The following is a 20717-nucleotide window of genomic DNA, read 5'->3' on the forward strand; positions in this document are numbered from 1 at the left end:
CTTCACACACCCTCAAAATTCTGACTTAGGGCTGATACCGAGCAGAAAAGCCCAAATATCACTTTGCTCGACTCAGGATTCGAACCTAGGATTTCAGAGCGCTGCCGTACCGAGTATGCAGTACAACCAAACCACCAAAGCTGTCAGATAGAAGATATTAGATTATTTTAATCTTTTAATACTATAAACAATGGTAATACCGAATTACATACCTAATCTTTATTCTCCATTACACTAGTTCCACCTCTACTTACTCTTTTATTAATGTGAGGTCACATATAATTTTATAATCATTATTATATGTTTATGCATCGCGTTCAATAATTTCCCTCTCATTATGTTATATTCATTATCATACAATTATTTTATTCTGATTCCGAACGCGTACATTTAAATTAATCATTAACTTACGTTTGACTCATTAAAGTGAACATATTAAAGTCATTACACATGGCCACGATTCATTACTGAATAATTATTACTGATTTTTAAGTGAACAATTTTTTTTATATACATACAAAAATATATCCTTACATACTACTACTTAGCGGCGATAGCCTAGTTGGTTGTGAACGGACTGTCGAGACAAATGTCCGCAGGTTCAAATCCCATAGGCACACATCTCTGCCTTTTCTAAAAATTATGTGTGTATTCTGTGTGAGTTATCGCTTGCTTAACGGTGAAGGAAAAACATCGTGAGGAAACCTGCATACCTGAAAAATTCTCTATAAGAATTTTCGAGGGTGTGTGAAGTCTACCAATCCGCACTGGCCCAGCGTGGTGGACTAAGGCCTAATCCTCCCTCTCAGTAGTAGAGGAGGCCCGTGCCCAACAGTGGGTCAGTATATAATACAGGTCTGATATTATCCTTACATGTATTATAAATGCGAAAGTAACTGTCTCTCTGTTATGCTTGCATCGCTATACTATTGAATTTATTTCGATGGAGTTTGGTATAGAGATAGTTTGAGATCCTGGAGAGAACATGGGATACTTTTTAACCAGGCAAAACATGTAGCGAGATTTTTATCCCGGAATAAGTTTTTCACGTATGCGGAGCCGCGGGCATATGACCTGTTAGACATTTTTAATTAATGACTATTTAAAAATAATTAATTTCGTTCCAGGGTTCGAATTTTGATATTAAGTTTTTTTACTTAAGTTGGAGTCTGGAATTTGTGTTCGTAATAATAATGCTCCCTTTTACATCATGGCACAGAACATATGGCGAAAAGTGAGTGCTGCACTACCTGCCCCTATAAAGGCATGATATATGTTTGTATTGTTTAAAACATAACAATAACTCAACCCTTGCCACAACCCACTCCGTCTACATGATTAAAAAAGTATTCACCCCCTACTTAACATGGAAACACTCGATACAGGCTTTGTGTACGAACGTCACAAACGGGTCCTTCATCAACCGACGTCAAAGAGACCGCTTTGCGAAAGGGCCCTAGAATGTTCTAGACGTTTCGATGAGTTAAGCAAAGCGTAGCTTACGTTATGGATTCAATTGTGTTTTGGTATTGGATAGGGTTTGTATTGGGGACGAATTTCCCTGTTTGTGGTGTATTATTTTTTCGTAGTATCATAGGTTTTAAGTGGTTTCAATTAATTGTAAAGTTATTTATTATTACTTTTAAAGTTTGTATGTTAATTTGAGGTCTTGTTAATGATTTCGTTGTAGGTTATTATTTAATGACTAAAATTTGTTGTTGGTCTACCTTCTAGACTCTTCCTTCATTGCGTTTTATATTGCTGTTAGCAGTATATTTATAAAATACCGTATTTTCGTCTGTTTTTATACCCCTACTACGAGAAACAATCATTGTAACCTACTGACAATTACCAGAGGTACTCGAAAGTTTTTGATCCTCTAAAAAATATTTTACGTCCTAACATACAATTATCGCAACATTTCATGAATTGTAGTTAATCATAATCGTCGATATTGTTTTCGGAAACGGTGCTTGGAGAGGTGAAGCGAAGAACTTCATTCCATCCCAAAATTTTGATATGTTACACATAGAGAAATGGTGTAAATTTAGGGGCGAAAAAAAACGAGATTTAAGTGATAATTATAGAAAAAAAAAGGTTTAATCGTAATATAAATAATATTAATTTAAATGCACCTGTCAACAGGTTGATATATATTATTGACTTAACTACAAATACATTAGATGTTTCGTGTAAATTAATTAAAGTATCTATAATTTTCGCCCCTCAATCCACCTATTTACAAACATCGAATACATACAGAAGGCTCACTACATCCAAATGTTAGAACATGCAAAGCTGAACGATATGCGATGAAGCTTACAGTAATGGCTGTCTCGATTGCCACTTACGGGTATAGAGGCGGGTTTGTTGACCACCACAATGTCCTCGTCGATATGTACGAGGGTGATCGGTTGGCTGGTGACCGGTACTTCATGCCTGAAACGATACACACGTCAGGCCCGCCGCGACTGTCGCGGTGGAGCGCGTGCGCACTGACGTCACCGTAAGGCTTAACGCACACGTACAACGCAGACGTTAGTGGTGGTACTTACGCGATGTGTTGGTCTTGTTGCTTGAGGAAGTAAGGGTATAATTTTTTTTCTAACTAAAAAAAGTTTCGGATGTGCGAATTTATGGCCACTAATTCTTGTCCCACGAAAGCAAGTTAAATAAAATTGTATATTGTTATGTATTTAATACATTTTGAATATTAGAAAAATCTATTTATCCAATACAATCAATTTCGATGACATGTTTTTGCGTAACAAAATACATTACTGGACCTTCAAAGTTTATAGTAAAACTATTTATGGTTCAACTATACACAAGAAGTATACAATAACAAAACTGCGGTTACAAATTGCTGAGACGGCCCAATTACAACATAACCATTTGTGGTTCTGACGTGGTACGTGTAAGTTAAACCTGAAATCACTGTCAATGCCACCGTCACCGCGACAGTACTTGTATGAATCGATTAGACAACAACAAATGAACATGCTTGAGCGCAATGAGTGACACGTTGTGACACGATGTGACACGTTGTGACACTATGTGACATTACGTCGGCGCGTGATACTGAATAATTTAATGACATAACAACAGTGTTGTTTGCTGGAAAAATGTGCACTTGCATGCTCATTTGGTGCTATACTCCGTTACGGAAGATTATTGTGGACTAAATACACCTGGTAAGCTGTAAACGTACGGACGTCACATCGGAACCTGTTTGGGATCCGTTTGATAGAAAAAAAAAACTGCACAGGACATCAGTAGATCAGAAGAAAGAAGATAGTTAATATTTACAGCGGTATAGTGTATGTGTGTTCGTGTGTGTGTACTAGGTGCTATTCTACTAGTGGTTAGGGTTGTCAATAGGGTTACCTGTGCACGACGTTTGCGAGAAGGTCGTTGTGCTTGAGCCTGTAGTCGGGGTCGACCCTCTCGTAGTTGACGGTGAGGGTACCAGCCCTGATGCAGCGTTCATATTCAGCAGCGGGATGGGCCCTGAACTCGCGTGCGAAGACGTCGAGAATCCGCTCGCCGACCCACCGGCCTTTTGTGAACGTTGTGAACGTGAAGTAATATGGGTACACTTTTCGGAGACCTGGAAGGGATGGGGGGTTTAATTTTGTGATATTACTCAACCAAATATGAGATATAATCTGGACTATAAAGAAGTATTAACGGTGACAACCCTGGAATTGTTTAATATGCGTGCTATATAATAAATAAAAAGACACGTCAAATTCGAAAAGTTGTATTCTTTCTCGTCGTCATTTTGTAATACTTAATTCTCTCAAAAGCGTCACGTAACGAAGTTAGTCTACAATTATTAACAGCTAACTTTATGTTACTTAATTCCCTCAAAAATATTTCATAACTAATTATGTGTATAATTATTAATATTTAACAACAATGCGAAAATTTTCCCCACTTACACTAGCCAAAACTAACACAGCACAAATAAATCGTATTGCGGATAACATACTCGCTGAAAACCGCATAAAAGACGATTTATATCTCATTACCGTATAAATCTAGCCGCATAGTGAAAACTGTTGTGTAGGTGGGCCAAAGATAGCGCCATTGCGGTGGATGACTGGCCCATTAGATCATAATGGACCGGCTTTACCGCATTAAACATATTGAAAAGCGTGTAAGGATGGACGCTGTCGATAGAACTTTGTCGATACTTCTGTGTTAATATGCTTTGCTGTGACAGTGCTATTGTTGTAAGCAAATTAAGTTGTATTTAAATGAATATATTATTATTGTACATAATGATAAAATAAAATCAACCCCAACATAGACATATTTCATGATTCACGAAATATTTATAAGAAAAAATATTAGAATACCTCAACCAAAACTTAAACTAATCCCACTATCATTGCGTACCCTCATAAATCGAAACTTAAAAAATAAGCATATAAAATGCTCTACATAATATATCATAGTTATGTTTGTTTTGTAATTATAAGTTGGTAGATTTTAGTTTTAATTTGTCTTCTTTGTTTTTTTTTTTTTGGAAAATATGAACATTGCGTACTAATTTGTGAGTGTTGTAATTGGTACACACTTTAGAATGTGACTATACTACTTTTATATTATAAACAAGAAATGTGTGTACTGTTGGAGACTTATTTAAATAAATATGAAAACGTTGTTTCGCTGTGTAATTTTGCAAAAAAAAGAAAAATATATTTTGAACCATGTTATGTTTTGAAATATTATATGAATGAACAATGAGTAAAATAGTTGGACTGTTTAAGTAACTAACATTCATGCGTTTCACCTCCATAAACTACAATACAATACCAAGAATAGCATCTCCACCCTATTGTAATGTAAACAAAATATAGTTTACACTTCGAGACTTAAATTATATCGACACTAGAAGTATCGACAATACCCAGCTCTACATCTTAGGTGTTAAAATGCATATAGATTAAGGTTATTAATTGTTATACGTGATGGTTGGCTACTGGCGTAGGGCCAACGTGGCTAATTAGAGCCTGGATCTTATCTTAGGAGGACAGAGGTCTTATTGTTAGGAGAACAGTAGGGGCAAAGCGATTTAAATGTATGAGAGAGCCGAGTAGTATACAACTTTCTGAGGAAATATGAAGGCAGCTAAATTACAAATATAATTTATTGTGAACGCACTCAGGGTGTGAGCATTGTCTGTGGTCGTCTATAGTCAATTTTTAGTTTAAAATTGAACCGTTCGCGCTGACTTTCATGTTCTTTTAACTTGTTTAGATTCCCAAAAAAAAAACGAACTGCATATTATAATTTCAGTATTTTATCAAATTTGATATCGTTAGATAAGAATATGAATAATTTTCTAAAAATATAATACTATCTATATGAAGACATTTTAGATAAATATCTTAGAATAGAATTACCTATAAGGTGAATAAAGGTTTAAAATAGAGTCCCAAACAATTTGGTAAGTGTTTGTCAATATACTTACCATTTTCAATGTAATACGATGTCTCGTTGTACCGGTCGTCTGTGAAGCCTGGCCTCTTCGCTTTAAGCGCTTTAGTTTCTAGTTTTGCCTGTAACAAAAAAAAATGTTATTCCTTTCTAGTACGATATAATGTTGGTTGATCGCGACTTGCCTGTCTATTTACATTAGTAACGTCATTTAAGTCGACTATTTTGGTGGCGTGGATGCATTGCGTTTGTGGTAGGACACCGCTCTGAGGTTCCAGGTTCGAATCCTGGGTCAGGCAAAAGCACATGGCAAAAAGTTGAGGCCGTGTTTGTAACCCTGCCTACCTTTCAGAATGAAGGCGTGATGTGGTTTGTTTAATTTGTGGAAATATTACTACTTCATACACCGCGTTGTTTTCGTTACTTTAAAATGTTAGATGTAATATATCACACTGTCAAATAGTCCGAAATTGTTTAAAACACGAAACGCTAATTCACGAAATTCCATCGCAACATTTTGATTCATAAAATACAGTTTACAAAAAAAAACGAACATAAAAACCACATCGACAAAAAATACGCACGTCACTAAGCCGCAAATAATACGCGCGGAAAACAATTCGAAAACCAAATTCAAGTGAAAATATATTCGAAAAAGTTTGAAAAACAATTCGACCGACATCCGCGGCAATAATAATAGATTGACAGCGTATTAAAAGAAAATTGTGCCCGCGAATCGGTTATTCAAACTTTCGGGCAATCGGGACTCGCGTGAAAATGGGAAAACTTTTTTAAAACCATACCCGATCGACGGCTGTTGTCGGTCGGATGTTTTCGATGATTATCGTGTTGCGCGGGGCCGGGGGAATCGGTTTATCGAATGCCAAATCAGGTGTGAACACGATTTTTTGTTGACGGTACCGCTAGTCTCTGAGGGATGTAGATTGGCGCGATCAAATTTTTATGAAATTTTTTTTTTAGGAAAACACATATTGAGTGTTGACTTGACGCTATTACGGTACAACTGCAGAGTTGAGGGCGTTTGTTCAGTTACACTGCGTCGTTTTGGCACGTATTTTCTTGGAAATATCCACGCAGACCATAAGCGGAAGCAACACAAGTTTCCAATAAATAAAACCCTTGCAATTTTAACAGCATCATTCCAACGTTCATTAATCATCAATTAATTGATGTAAAACCGTAAATTCAGATCAAGAGCCATCGATTCGCAGTCGTGCGCTCGGCGAATTAAAGTAAATGAACTTCGCGAAGCACTCTCCGGGGCGGTCATCGCAGCCCGAAATACTCTCTCATCAACGAATATTACATTCGAGAAATTTAAAATTAATCGGTTTGCTATTGGATATTGGAGTCGCATTTTTTACTAATTAATGTAAGTATTGTATGAGAGTCGTCATCGTGTCTTTTAGCTTTGAAGATAAGTTTTGTATAAGAGGTTTTAGTTGGGAAGATACCTCTACAATGTCTCTGCAATCAGGGATCCCTTTCCTGTACAATACTACATGAAATTGATAGTTCTTACTTACGAACGATAAATATTTCAAAATCGAATATTATAATAATATCAGCCCTGGATTATATATTGTCTTGAGAGGGATTAGGTCTTAGTCCACAACACTGGCTCAGCGCGGATTAATAGACTTCACATACTCTCAAAATTCCTATATAGATTTTTTCAGGTATGCAGGTTTCCTCACGATGTTTTCCTTCACCGTTAAAGCAAGCAATAGTTCACATAGAATACACACATTATTTTTAAAAAAATCAAAGGTATGAGCCTTTGGGTTTTGAACCTGCGGACATTGATCTCGGCAGTCCGTTACACACCTAACTAGGCTATCGCTGCTTATAATGTATTTGATTACAGATTATATTCCAAGTCTCAGAAGCCGTTCAAATTAAACTTTTAAGTATCGTATAAAACCACACAGAATTATTCTACACTATTCATACAAGTGCGGAAACAGTACGAACTTTATGACGGATTTCCATACAATATGCGTGCGAGATATCCACATCAGATGTGTCACAGGAATAGCATAACCATGATTTTATTTGGCGGGGACGGACAAAGCCGTTAAAAATCTTGATGTTATGATAATGGATATACGCTGACAGGATTATAAAAAAAATTGTGCATATGCGTTGTCATAATATTTACAATTTCAAGTACACAAATTCCATGATATTATTTTTTTTTTATAAAATCATTCACATATCATAGCCATTCAGAATCAAACCAACTCACTGATTTTATAGCTTAAGGACGTTGGCACTAGACTAACGAGATGATAAATTAGATATCAAATATGCTAATTCCACTATCTATACATAAATATTATAAAACAAAGATTCGATTTGCTCAAAATCCACCGAACGGATTTTTATGAAATTTGGCATGAAGATAGTTTAAGACCCTGGAAAGGGTATAAGGTTACATTCTATCTCAGGAAAATATATAGCGGGCCTTTTATCCCGGAAAACTCGTTCACGCGGGCGAAGCCGCGAGCGAATACCTAGTAAAGGAAATTTAAATGAAAATATCACAAATAATTATATGACCTGGAACAGTCTCAGTGATTTTAAAGCGTAAGATTGTTGGCACTAGACAAGTGAAATGTTAATATAGGTACTTCCTCAAGTTCTTTTTCTTTGGATTCAACAAAGTGTGGGTCAGAATATTTTTAGTAAACTATCTTGGAGCCCCTCTATTACGTTGCAAACAATGACACGTCCGGGAAACTTCCAACAGATGGTCACCCTACACAATGTAATTTATTTACACTGACCTATTGAAACTTTTGATTTACTACTCATTTCGTTGGTGGTCGTGTTTCGAAACGACCGTGTGTTGTGCAATGATTTATAGGCTTTGTTCGCTACAAGTTAGGGTTTAAGTTTGGATTCCAAGTCTAGAACTAAAGCGGCTTTTACATTAGCTTTTAGTTTTATTGGAAGTGTTTCGTAGAATTTACGTAACTTAGGACGCAGTCGTAAAAATCTTGGACACTTGTGACTCAAGAGAATATTTTGGTAGATATTTATGTGGCGTTTAAAATGAATAAGCTGAACCGTTTTTTAGAAAATATGAAATCGACTTTTATTCCTTTTTTTTAAGGTTTCACTTAACATACCTACCTACCCATCATTGTAAAATGTAGGTAGATATTGTAACTTTGACTTTGCGGATGACCAATACCTCAGTTGTGACACCTCCGTGATCAAGGCTGCAATGTCTCGAAACGTCGGGAGAAAACTAAATTAAAACCGCTATAAAATCTAATGTCTAACATTCGCGTAAACATAAGAAATCATTAGGTTACACCTACATTTGTCAAATGAGCAAAAAGCTTGCTGCTATAAAGCCAAAACTATGATGAGCATCATCTGCCATTATTGCTTGAAATCTAAAATTCCATTAGATTCCCGTGTCAGACAAATTCAATTGCAAATAGTACACAACCAATAGCTTATTATTTTGTAATACAGATAACTAACATTCCCGCACCAACCTCAATACCCCTAAATATATCATTGATCGACCCTTACAACCATTGTTCCGAACCTGTCGTGTACCACGGAATGTTCTGATTATTTGCGAAGTTACGAGTCCAATAACCGTGAAGTACTACGACTACGCTATACCTCTCTTACATGACGAGTAATGTATTTAAATTGGGTTGAAATGCTCGGCGTAACCTCGATGAGATAATGAAAATGAAATGACCTCGCGGCCCGCGTAGACAACCATTACTGCGAACTCGTGTAATGTCTAAACAGGCCGGCATAATTGTGTCAACTGGAGAGCGTGTCGTCGTCTGCGATGTGTTGATTGCCTGTGATATCTGACGTCATACAGGCCGGCATAATAACGTCAACTGAAGATTAATTTGGATGCCGATCTACTTAATATGAGGTACAGTGAATCCACATTGCCTTGTCCATTTAAAAGTACTTACATCAATCTTTTTTGTAGTTTTTTCTTAGAATACCAAAATGAATTTCGATTAACGTTATCACATAGATAGGCCACACCTTCCTAGATATTCATCACCGAAAGCATGTGGGGACTGTTTTTCAAACCGTCGCGATCGAAGCCGCAAGCATCACCTAGTTTTATATGTTAGCACCTTTGTTTTATTCATGCGGGCGAGATGTAATGTGGTAAAAATTTAAATAATATCGTTTAATATTCCAACATTTTGGGCAGTACGTAACGGTTTCTTTTATTCAAATGGAACTTTAAAGGATTTTATATTCAACGTTTAACGGATTTATATTTTTGCGAGCATTTTTGCAAGGTTGATGCGTGAATATTTGCCGTGGTTTAAATTAATATTTTGCTTATCTTTATTGTTACAATAAAATTATTTGTTATGAGGGTATTCGTAATATTGTCAATATTTAAAATAAAAGGACTGATTATCGAGTAGCGTAGGCAGTCGTCCGCCAGCTCTCGGAGCGCTTGGTCGTTCGGTGCGAAATATTTCGTGTGAAATATTAAACAATAAAAGTATATTGAAAAAAATGGTTTACAAGCATTTTTATTCTTTTTACGAATCTTGTAAAGCAAAACGAAATAGGGTAGTATTAAACGTTAAGCTTATTCTTCTGGAAGATTCTTCTGGATTCTAGAACTTATTATCACTGTATGCTAATAATTCTTTAAACAAAAACAATTTGCTTTAATTTCTTTACAAATTTCACCAAGTCTCTAATTTACGTAGTCAGAAACCGCCCGACATAGCACATTCGACTTCGCGTGATGAAAACAGTTTGCAGTTGGCGCTTCAGTAATAACACCACGCCTAATGAGCGATAGTCTAATGTCTTCATTAGGACAGGAGGGAAAACATGTGTGTAATTCACGGATGATATTTGATACAATTTTAGCAGAAGACGAGTTTGTTATTTCATTATTAATACACTGTCGCAATACTCTATTTTTTTATCTTTACCGTTTATGTAGTTATGACACTTACCACCAGGCCAGTGACTCGCCTTACCACTAGCTTATTACGTCATTTAGTTCCATAAAAATGCGTCCATCGCCTATTCGCGTGCACGAAACAATTTGTTGTTGCATTTAGATAATAACGCTAATATGGAATTCTCTAATGTCTTCATACCGGTTAGTTTGAACGAATGAATGTTATTATTGTCCATTAATTTCTAGCGCCAGATGAACATACTCGTCTGAACTATTTCTATTCAGTAATATAATATTAGGTTTTGCTCGCGGCGTCGCCCGCGTGATGGGGTTTTCCGGTACATTTTTTTCCGACTTACTTGATATGTTATGTTATCGTTATATTATGGCTAAATTACACAATATCACTATAAATTATAGCCTGTGTGTTATTCTGATGTATAAGCAATATTACTGTAAAGTTTCATTCAAATCCGTTCAGTAGTTTTTTCGTGAAAGAGGAACAAACATACATACATCCATCCTCACAAACTTTCGCATTTATAATTTTACTAGTACGATAAATATTAAGAATATAAACCTATATAAAAATTATATTTTAAAAATCTAAATTAATTTACTTTGGTATACCAATAATATAATATATTATCTCATAGGATTTTTTATAAACAAAACTTTCAATATGTAATCCCTTTACATCTAGGCTTCCCCACCATCCAACAAAATAACCGCTAATGAAACTCCAAGCTCACAATTTCTTTCCAAATCATGATTCCCCGACGGTTTGGTTATTAAGACGAGGCATTAACTCCGTCCTGAGGAAGCTGTGGACTTAAAAGCTAATTAATTAATAAGAAACCCGGCCAGATATTGTGAATCTCATTGCTTTAAAATAGCTATTAGGTATAAATGAACGAGTTTAATGTTAAATATTGCTTATTTATTGTATGAAGATGAACCCCTCCTAGCTACATTTCGGCCACGGCGGCCAATCTTAACAGAGAGCAGCCAGGTACGCAGGAGATATTATAGTGGACACGTGGTGGCACACACACAATACACAGGTGCACTCTCTGTTCCTTCACTCTCATAGTGCGGTGGCCATTCGACATGAATGGAGAGAGATCGGGCGCAGGACCAAAGGCTATGTACTTTCTGAGGCACAGCGGTATCGCACCGCCATCTTCCTGAGTCCGAGCTGCGACTGAGTAATTTTTAAGATGTAAAATCCTAGTCACCATTATTTTTATCCCCACCTGGGATTCGGATCCAGGATTTCGGCACGCTAGACATGTTCGTATTGCATACGCATTACAACTACACCACTGAGGTCACAAGAGACCATGTAAAGCCTGACCAGGAAATTAAAAAAGTGCTTTTGAAGCGCCACTTTTGTTTCTGTTTTAAAGTTAACGTTGCCAGTACACGAAATAAATTCCATATTTTTCAAGCGAGATGTTTTATTTCCTGGTAAGGTTATTGTAACAAAACAGACGATTTTTAGTGAACCCAGCCCGTATATGACTTTAAACCACTCGTCAAACAGCTACTTATAAGCTTAGAGTACATTTTTTTTGTATTTCACACTAGACTTTAATAATAAACGGAAATACGAGACAACCGGTAATTCAACCCAAAAATAACTTTAAATTCTTATAAATAACTCTCTGAACAAAATAACTAAAACATCAAGAAGACTGTCGCAGACATTTTTAGCTTTACAAATATAATTTCAAAATGCAGTCGCAGAATTCCGCCGTCTCACGATGTAGTTTTTTGAAACAGCGTCCTGAGTGCTACAGATTTTGTTTTCTCCAGACTTTTATATTTTTGAAGAGTTTTGGCCCGAAAATCTTTGCTTTCAAAGTCCATTCAGAGTGTATTCAATGCGGAACATTGCCGGAGGAAATGGCGTCTCATAACGTGACGTTTGTAAGGTGTTTTTAACCTTTTTTATTGCATTTGAATGACTAGACGAGCGTTCCTACTCACCAGATATTAAACGATACGACTACCCATAAACCGAACACCACACAGAACTCAGCATTATAAATTGCGTGGGTACATTGCGTTCGTCGCACTGAGACATAGATGTTAAGCCTTATAATGCCCAGTGATTACGTTGGCTACAATGTCCTTCAAACCAGATCACATGCATGCACATTTCTGCTTGGCGGTAGAAATAGATATGGGATAATGTAGTAATACCTAGCCAGAAAAAGCGGCGATAGCCTAGTTGGGTGTGGAACGGTCTGCCAAGACGAATGTCTGCAGGTTCAAATCCCAAGGGCACACACCTCTGACTTTTCTAAAAAATCACGTGTGTATTCTTTGTGAATTTATCGTTCGCTTTAACGGTGAAGGAAAACATCGTGAGGAAACCTGCACATCCGAGAAGTTCTCTATAGGAATTTCGAAGGTGTGTGGAGTCTACCAATCCGCACTAGGCCAGCGTGGTGGACTAAGGCCTAATCCCTCTCAGTAGTAGAGGAGGCCCGTGCTCAGCAGTGGGCAAGTATATAATACAGGGCTGATATTATTATTATTATTACCTAGCCAGACTGCCCTCGCATACGAAACACCTACCATTAGACTGTATGGAGAAGAATAACATTATTGAAAACCTTGTCTCATTGATTAAAAACGTTTTTAAAAAATAATCCCGATTTTTTTATGGGGATAAAGTTTTGTTGACATGTGCACAGTTGGCTTATTTGATTGCTTTGTTCTCGGGATCGGATCAAAGATTAAGTTAAGGATCGTTTATTGAAAACCGCCACGAGTGACACATTGGAGCCCGTAAGGTTATGTCAACAAAAAAAATGTGTTTTTCGATTAGAAAAATTTACTCATTAGTGTTCGGTAGGCCGACTATATTATAGCGATAATTCGATCGATGTAATTTGTCATTTTCACATATTTTTTAGCGTTAACGATTATACGGAAGCATCTTGACCAAGGCGCTTGCGTTCTATTGGTAACATCTGTTTCATTTTTTTTATTGCATATTACTTACCTTTTTCAAGTCTTTATTGATATCGGTGTCATCAGCTTTCCTCTTCTCGCACGATAGTATGCAGTTCTTTCCGTTGTCCTTTTCACCCTGCAACAAAAGAGAAGGATAGTATTAAACATATGTTTTAATTATGTACTCATTAGATATTTAAATCATAAATATCTAGTAATTATACTGGCTTAGGTCCTGTTTCCTTAGTTTCGAGTATATTTTATTTGAAAGTTATTAAACAGCTAATTTAGATAGTACTCATTTTATAACCATTTATTTGGGAGTATAGATTTCAGTGACTTTTGTATTTTGTCGGCTTATAAATTTATGTAACGTGTACCATTTACTCAGTAGTTGCGAAACAGGCCCTTAATGTCGTGTACTGTCGCTTAACAGCAGGCATACAAAGATGGTGGATTCGCAAAAACACGCTACTAAATATTTTTTACTTACTCTGAAATACATAATTTCCAATATCTATTCTCTATACTACAGTGGCGAGGGGTGAAATTTGTCGAAAGGGAAGCCGATATTAAATATAAGTACTAATTATAATTCGATTTTAACCCACTACGCTATAATTATTAATGTATTATAATATTTTTTTAACAGTTTGCTTATGTATATATCACAAAAGGGAAGCCGGCAGGAATCGGGTTATATGGACCCTTCACCACTGCTATAATATATCATAAGACTATAAAAAGACTTGCAACTGTTGCCATTAGTTTCTTCAAACACGCAGCTCGACTTTAATTCACAAGTACGATAGTTATTAACAGCCGAATTAACTCCCTAAACCAACTTGATCATTAGTTACAAAAACTGCCACCAATTTGGCCCGTTTAAAACCTAAACCAAACGTAACAATTGCCAAATTAAGCAATGAACGAAACATTCCGACGCAATCAATGGAATCGGGAAAATTTTTTTTACCGTCAAACGCAGTCACAAACGATGGACAAACTGTTAGGCTGATTGCAACGCGTCAAGCGGTGATTGACGCAAACCGTGACCGTTTGAAGAGAGCTTTATTTAAAGCAGGATGTACACGATCATTATTAGGCTCGGATTGACATGTCAATATCATTGCAGTCATGAAGTTCTCATTTACAGCAGTGTATTCTCTAACCATCTGTAGATTAAAAATCTTAATAAAATTATAGTTAGTGGAACAATAGAGGCTATAGCTTTAATTTAATTAGAAATAAAAAGCATGTCTTAAGAGAGAGAGACAGAGAGCAAATGTCTTCAGTTAGGTATGCTCTATGTTGCCTCAATTCTTTCCGCTAACTTCAAGCTTAGCTTTCAAAAATATATGTGGCAAAATACTATATCAGATATATTACATTTCTTAACAAGGGAGTAACATAATATACTTAATTAATATCGACAATCATTATTAAGCACGAGTTGGCGAATCAAATTATGGAAATTAACGTAATCAGAGTAATTACACTTAATTACGCAAACTAATTATTGGAGTTAGCGTGTGATGCGAAAGAACACGTGTGCGGTTTTTCATCGCAGTTTTTATAGGAATTTATATAACGAAGACTAAGAATATACTTTCGTTTGATTTTGTATCATGAGGCCTATAATTTGTATGTTCTGCGGTAGACTTTATGTGGCTGATGATGATGATGATAATGATGGTGATGGTGGTGATGGTGATGATGATGATGCCTATAATCTTTAAAGAATAGGTATAGATAAAAATAAACCACAATTGACACAAGTATTGCCTATTGGGACAATGGTCAGTCATGAGTCGTCGTTGATTCTATTGATAAATCTTTAAGGCAGGTATGAAATCGAAAAATTTACACCAATTTTTAAACCCTCTACCTCAAGATTGAAGTTAGGATGGTAAGATCCCAGTTAAAAGGTCAGTAATGAGACATATCCTAAATTTCATGTACCAAATGACATATTAAATACATTCGTAAAATATAAATCAAAGAAGAAGTTATCAAAACCATCAAGATATAAATTCACTCAAGAAACGTCGAAGCTCCAAAGGAGGGTAAGGAATGACGAAGGAATGTACCCCCTCCCCCTTCTTAGACACCACCTGGAAGGCTGAGGGTAAAATGAAATTCTATATTAATGTAATACCTCGGATACATGCAGCTTAATGAAATATTTGGAATTTATTTGAGCGGTTCTGCGGCAGTCAAATTATTTACCGTTGCCGGCGCTTTTAATATTTCGTTCTGGTCTGTTTCTTTAATTTTATATTCAGGGACTGGTATAAATAGGGACTTATGGTTTTTTAGTTTAAATGTGACAATTTAGAGGCTCGGTTGGGGAACCGGTACATTTTTATGTCTCTGCTAAGAACCGTTGTTTGTTACAAACTGTAAAGTGGACCTTTGAATTGTTTGCATTAAATATTGGTTCCCTAAATATACCGCTTTATAGGCTTTATAATCTTTACGCAATCTATCACTTCACTTCGCTCGCATAAAATTATTCGTGTATGGTTACAACAACGCAAAAGAAATATTTTTTCTTCACGGACACTACATTATCAATTTATCTAACAGACATTTTCTTTTTCAACATATAAAGAGATTCATACTTTTTTTTCTCCTTACAATCCGCCTGTCACACCGCATCATACATTAGGATCAAAATAAAATTATTTCTCGCATTACCAGGCTATCATAAATCAATGTAGGCTTGACCGCCGGACGACTTATTGTGCCCGGCGACCGTCTGCGATTCGTCAACCGTGATAGATGGAGGTTTATACCACGTGACTGATTAGCTGACATCTTATTGGCTATTTGACACGGATCAATGGGATGCTTGAGGGACAGTTTTTGTTGTAATATAAATCGTGCTAGGTTACGATTAGGGTTTCTTTTTAATTGGCAATAATTGTAACTGATGGTAGATTTGGAGACAGTTTTTGTTTTAATATAGATCGAATTATGTTTCGACTCATAATTAGGGTTTTTTTAGTTGGATGGTAAGGTAGTGGAGTTCATTAATGTTGATCAAGGAGAGACTTCGCAATCAGATTCTCAGACGAGGTCACTCTTTAATGGCAACAGGCAAGCACATGCCTGTTCATAAACAATGTGAGTGCACTGCGCGTGGCATCTTGATTAGACGTTAAATCCTTAAGTGCACAGCGTAGCTACAATATCCTTCAAACTACACGACTTGCTTGCACTCCTAGTACATCAAGTGACGGAATACCCACGGAGGAAAATGTGTGCACTTATTCGTGGCTCTGACTACCCCTATGGGGATAAAAGGCGTGTGTGTATGTGTGTGTGTGTGTGTGTTTTGAAGTCACTGCGTCTATCATGAAATAAAACCTACCTTTTCCAACAATTCTATGATCCAATGCATTAAACACCAAAACAATACCTCTAAAACCCATTAACTGTATAGTTCCTGTTGTGATTTCCAAAATGCTAATCAAAGGCCCTTTTCATATCGACAGTTCATCTGTTCGGGGACCACAAAGCAGGCTAGTTGGAAGCCGGGCGACCGCAGAACTACAATGGCTTTTATGCGGTATAGCCTGAACAAGGGTAAAGGAATTTGCATGAATATGTAACTATAGCGAAGGAGAATTGATGGAAATATATGGGATGATTAATAAGTCAATCGAAATTACACTGATTTTTTAAATTTTAAAATTAAGTAGTTAGTATACATGTATTGGTTGTGCTTACTCTTAAAAAAGATAAGGCGTGAGCTTTTGTAAGATTGATACTAAAGGGTATAAATTTTGTATTATGGCATCTTATTTTTGACTTAGTTGAGACTGCTTCGGTGGCGTAATTGTATTTCGGTACGACTGACATGCTAAGGTCTCGGATTTTATCCCCGGGTCGGAAAAAGAGATATTGGGTTTTTGTATTCAGTGTAATCCCGGAGGCTGGGAACTGTGCCCGATATGGCGATAGGCTCGCTTATCATGTAACGGAATACATACGGCGGAAAGTCGGTGCACTAGTTGGGCCCTAGCCTGCCCCTACGAAGATATAAGTCGGGAGTGTGTGTGTTTATAATATTATGAAATTATAATAAAAACAATGGAACAATTGGAGGTGGTACAATTTACTGTATAAGTAATGTTAATTGTTATATAGAAATAATAATTATTATTCTTATACATTGTTTGGACGTAAGTGAAACTTTAAATAAAGTATTTTATTTACTCACTAACTGCTGGTGGTAGGATATTTTTTAAATCGTCCGGATGGCAACCACCGTACACAAGGTGTTGAAATCCGCCATAGTGGCCCACAAGTTTCGCGTTCCGGGATCAGCCTGTTTATAACCAGTTCCAACAGGCCGGCATAATTGTGTCGACTATCGAGGGATAATCATCTTTCGTTAATCGACTTTACCATCAAGTGCAGTGGGGTCACTTTTTCGAGCCCTTGTAAAAGAAATACTCTGTCCTTTCATAGCACTTAAAGATAATGCAGCGATAAAATAAATTCAACTTTATAATATTATGTTAATAAAACACAAATTTAATCCTACAAAAACGGAATGTAGGAAACAAGAAAAAATATCCCCGTATAAAATCACAGTCTGAATTAACATTTCTCGTGAGCGGATTTAGTTCTATCTTTTGTTTTAATAATTATGTTTTATGAGTTTAAAAATTGAATTTTATAATTCGTCGCTTAGGGTCTGTTTCACAATGTCTCTATACACACTAATCGACGATATAATACAGAATGAGCAAATACAAAAGTCGAGTTCCCAAATAAATGGTAAACAAGAGTGTATTCAGCATGTCGTCTAATATATTCACTAATGGATAATATTAACAAGAACATTGTGAAATAGTCCCTAAGTGATTTTCTTATGTGGAGTGTTAACTATCGGAAACCTAGTACAAAGTTGGGCACAATAAGAAAATAAACGAGGAGTCTCACATATATATCCTAAATTCATAACTTCATTGTCGACGCTGTTTAGAATAACTTCCTTAAATCACTTAGAAAAGTTTCTTTTGTACCTGCATTTAAATTTTATCCACTTATTTATTTATTTATAACTTTTCGCTCGCGGCTTCGCCCGCGTGAAGGAGTTTTCTGGGATATATTTTTTTCCGAATTACTTGATATGTATCGTTAAATTATGATCAAATTACACAGTCATTATAAATTGTAGCCTATGTGTTATTTTGATGTATAACCAATATTACTGTAAAGTTTCATCCAAATCCGTTCAGTAGTTTTTTCGTGAAAGACGAACAAACACATACATCCATCTTCACAAACTTTCGCATCTATAATATTAGTAGGACGTACATTTATTCCTCTTTAAAGGTTATGCCAAAACACAATTCAACGCTCGCCGAAACTAAGTCTATACTTATAACATAAATAATAAATCAAAGTAAAGGATTTAACACACAACAAACACAGATTCAATAGAAGCCGAACGTATAAAACCCGTACGGGTAGCGGGTATGGGTATCGGATACGCGTAACGGGTAAAAGAACTCTTTTATGGAGTAAACAAAGGTACGCACACCTAGCGAGGGTATCATCGTTAAAAGCTAAGAGCCTATTCACACTATACTCTTGATTTTATAGCGTTTTCAACGTTCCGCGAGAATAAAATTTAAATGCTCGCCTGATTTGATTTTTAGGTTATAAACGCGGTTAAATTTAGCCTTTTCAGAGGTATAATGTCGATTGTATCGTCAGGCTTCCATGTTGTTTGTTTTTATAAAAGTTGGGTTAGATGTTTTTTTAATTAATGAATTTCGTGAAGATCGAAAAATATATCGGTAATAAAAAAAAGTGTTTTCATGACTTTTCTGGTTATATGCTGCAAGTGAAAGTGGATTTTATAACAATAACTATAAGTTATATATTAGAAAGGAGAAAAAAGAATTTTAATGGCCCTGGAAAAAAACCCTTTTAAGTCATGAATAGATAGATACTACCTTAAATAAATTGTCTCCAATAATGCGAAATTATTTTGCTAATGAAACAAAACATTCCTTTAGTGTAACTATAGATTTACATTGTTAGCTATATTCATAATGTGTTGTGTGAGTGGTCTCTTAGAAATAATGCGTGAAACGGCTTTGGGGCGGCTACGATCGATAAGGTACGGGCTACGAGTTACGGCGCTCCTACGTACTACGACGTAGACCCACTACGGTGCAATTGATTTACTGGGGAAATCCAAAAATTGCGTCATTCGTTTGTGGTGTTTTCTTCGAACAAGGGAAGTTATTATTATATAGATTGTCTTTCTGCGGTTGTTTTTACTTAATACGTTATATTAGGATGTGTACATAAAATACGACATAACATAATTCGAGGGGTTTTGTTATTGTTTTTTTTTTAATAAAAACGGTGCAGGATGCAATACAATCTTCTAGAGAAATGCTAAAAGTGAGTTAATTCGCACAATAAGCTTTAGTATCGCGTTAGTATTTATTAAAGTTTGCCGTCTAATGAATGTTCCATAAAATTTCCTACATGATACTAATGGAAATGATGACAATAGTTTCTACTTTCTCGCGTCATACTGTAGATTTTTATAATAATCATAAGATATCTATGTATGCGATAATCCGGCGTGTTTGTGTTTTTAATAGCCACGTGGTGTATAAGTGCTGTATCTACAACTTTAAACCAAAATATAATTTGTCTTCGTTGTTAAACGAAGCTTGAAATTCTAAAACCTATTATGTGCGGTTAAGTATTTTTTTTTTAAAGTGGAAGTGCACATTTCAAAGAAGATGCCTTACATTAACAGAAATGATTTCTTAGTAGAGAAATATATACATTTCAATTATTTCTTGCTTTTAATTACAAAAAAAATACTTAAATGTTCCTTTATACGTATTAGAAGCTGGTTAATTAAACGAATGCGTTGCTTCAACCTTTAGACAAAATGTTTTTCAGCAAACACCGGACCGCAACACCGCACGGCGAGAGCTCTCCGATCCCTCCTATTAAACGTAGGAAACCTCGGTCAGAATTCGCTCGTTACAAACTTTACATTAGCTAAATAGAACGAGCTATTTCAGGTTCCGAGATATTTGGAACGGTACCTTAAATTTTCTCTGTAACTGGAATCTAATTACATTAATTTGTGCCGTCTTCTGATGTACGAAATGTGTTTCTTTGGTTAATGTCTTTGAAGGGATAGCTGGTTTACTTTTGATTGGAAATAGAACATACCGTATGTAGTATGAATAATATTAAAGTAGTATTAGTTTCCCTTCCCGCCTTTTATGATTATGTAAAAACACTCAAAATATTTAAAATAAAAGTTAAGATCACTTAATATTTCGAATTACTG

At 35.9% G+C, this 20717-nt stretch overlaps 1 protein-coding gene across 5 annotated transcripts in view; it reads right to left on the minus strand.

Annotated features, from left to right (window-relative positions):
* LOC115449328 (RNA pseudouridylate synthase domain-containing protein 2) overlaps positions 1–20717 on the minus strand; it is a 494984-nt gene that overhangs the window by 23673 nt on the left and 450594 nt on the right. For all 5 annotated transcript variants that reach the window (XM_037442067.1, XM_037442066.1, XM_037442071.1 and 2 more), the window contains 4 exons: positions 13416–13502; positions 5483–5570; positions 3388–3610; positions 2352–2439 (listed from right to left, as the gene is read on the minus strand). In XM_037442067.1, the coding sequence (XP_037297964.1) occupies positions 2352–2439; positions 3388–3610; positions 5483–5570; positions 13416–13502 (486 nt within the window). The remainder of the gene's footprint in view (positions 1–2351; positions 2440–3387; positions 3611–5482; positions 5571–13415; positions 13503–20717) is intronic.

This window comes from Manduca sexta, chromosome 23 (assembly GCF_014839805.1).
Source record: "Manduca sexta isolate Smith_Timp_Sample1 chromosome 23, JHU_Msex_v1.0, whole genome shotgun sequence".
Lineage (NCBI taxonomy): Eukaryota > Metazoa > Arthropoda > Insecta > Lepidoptera > Sphingidae > Manduca > Manduca sexta.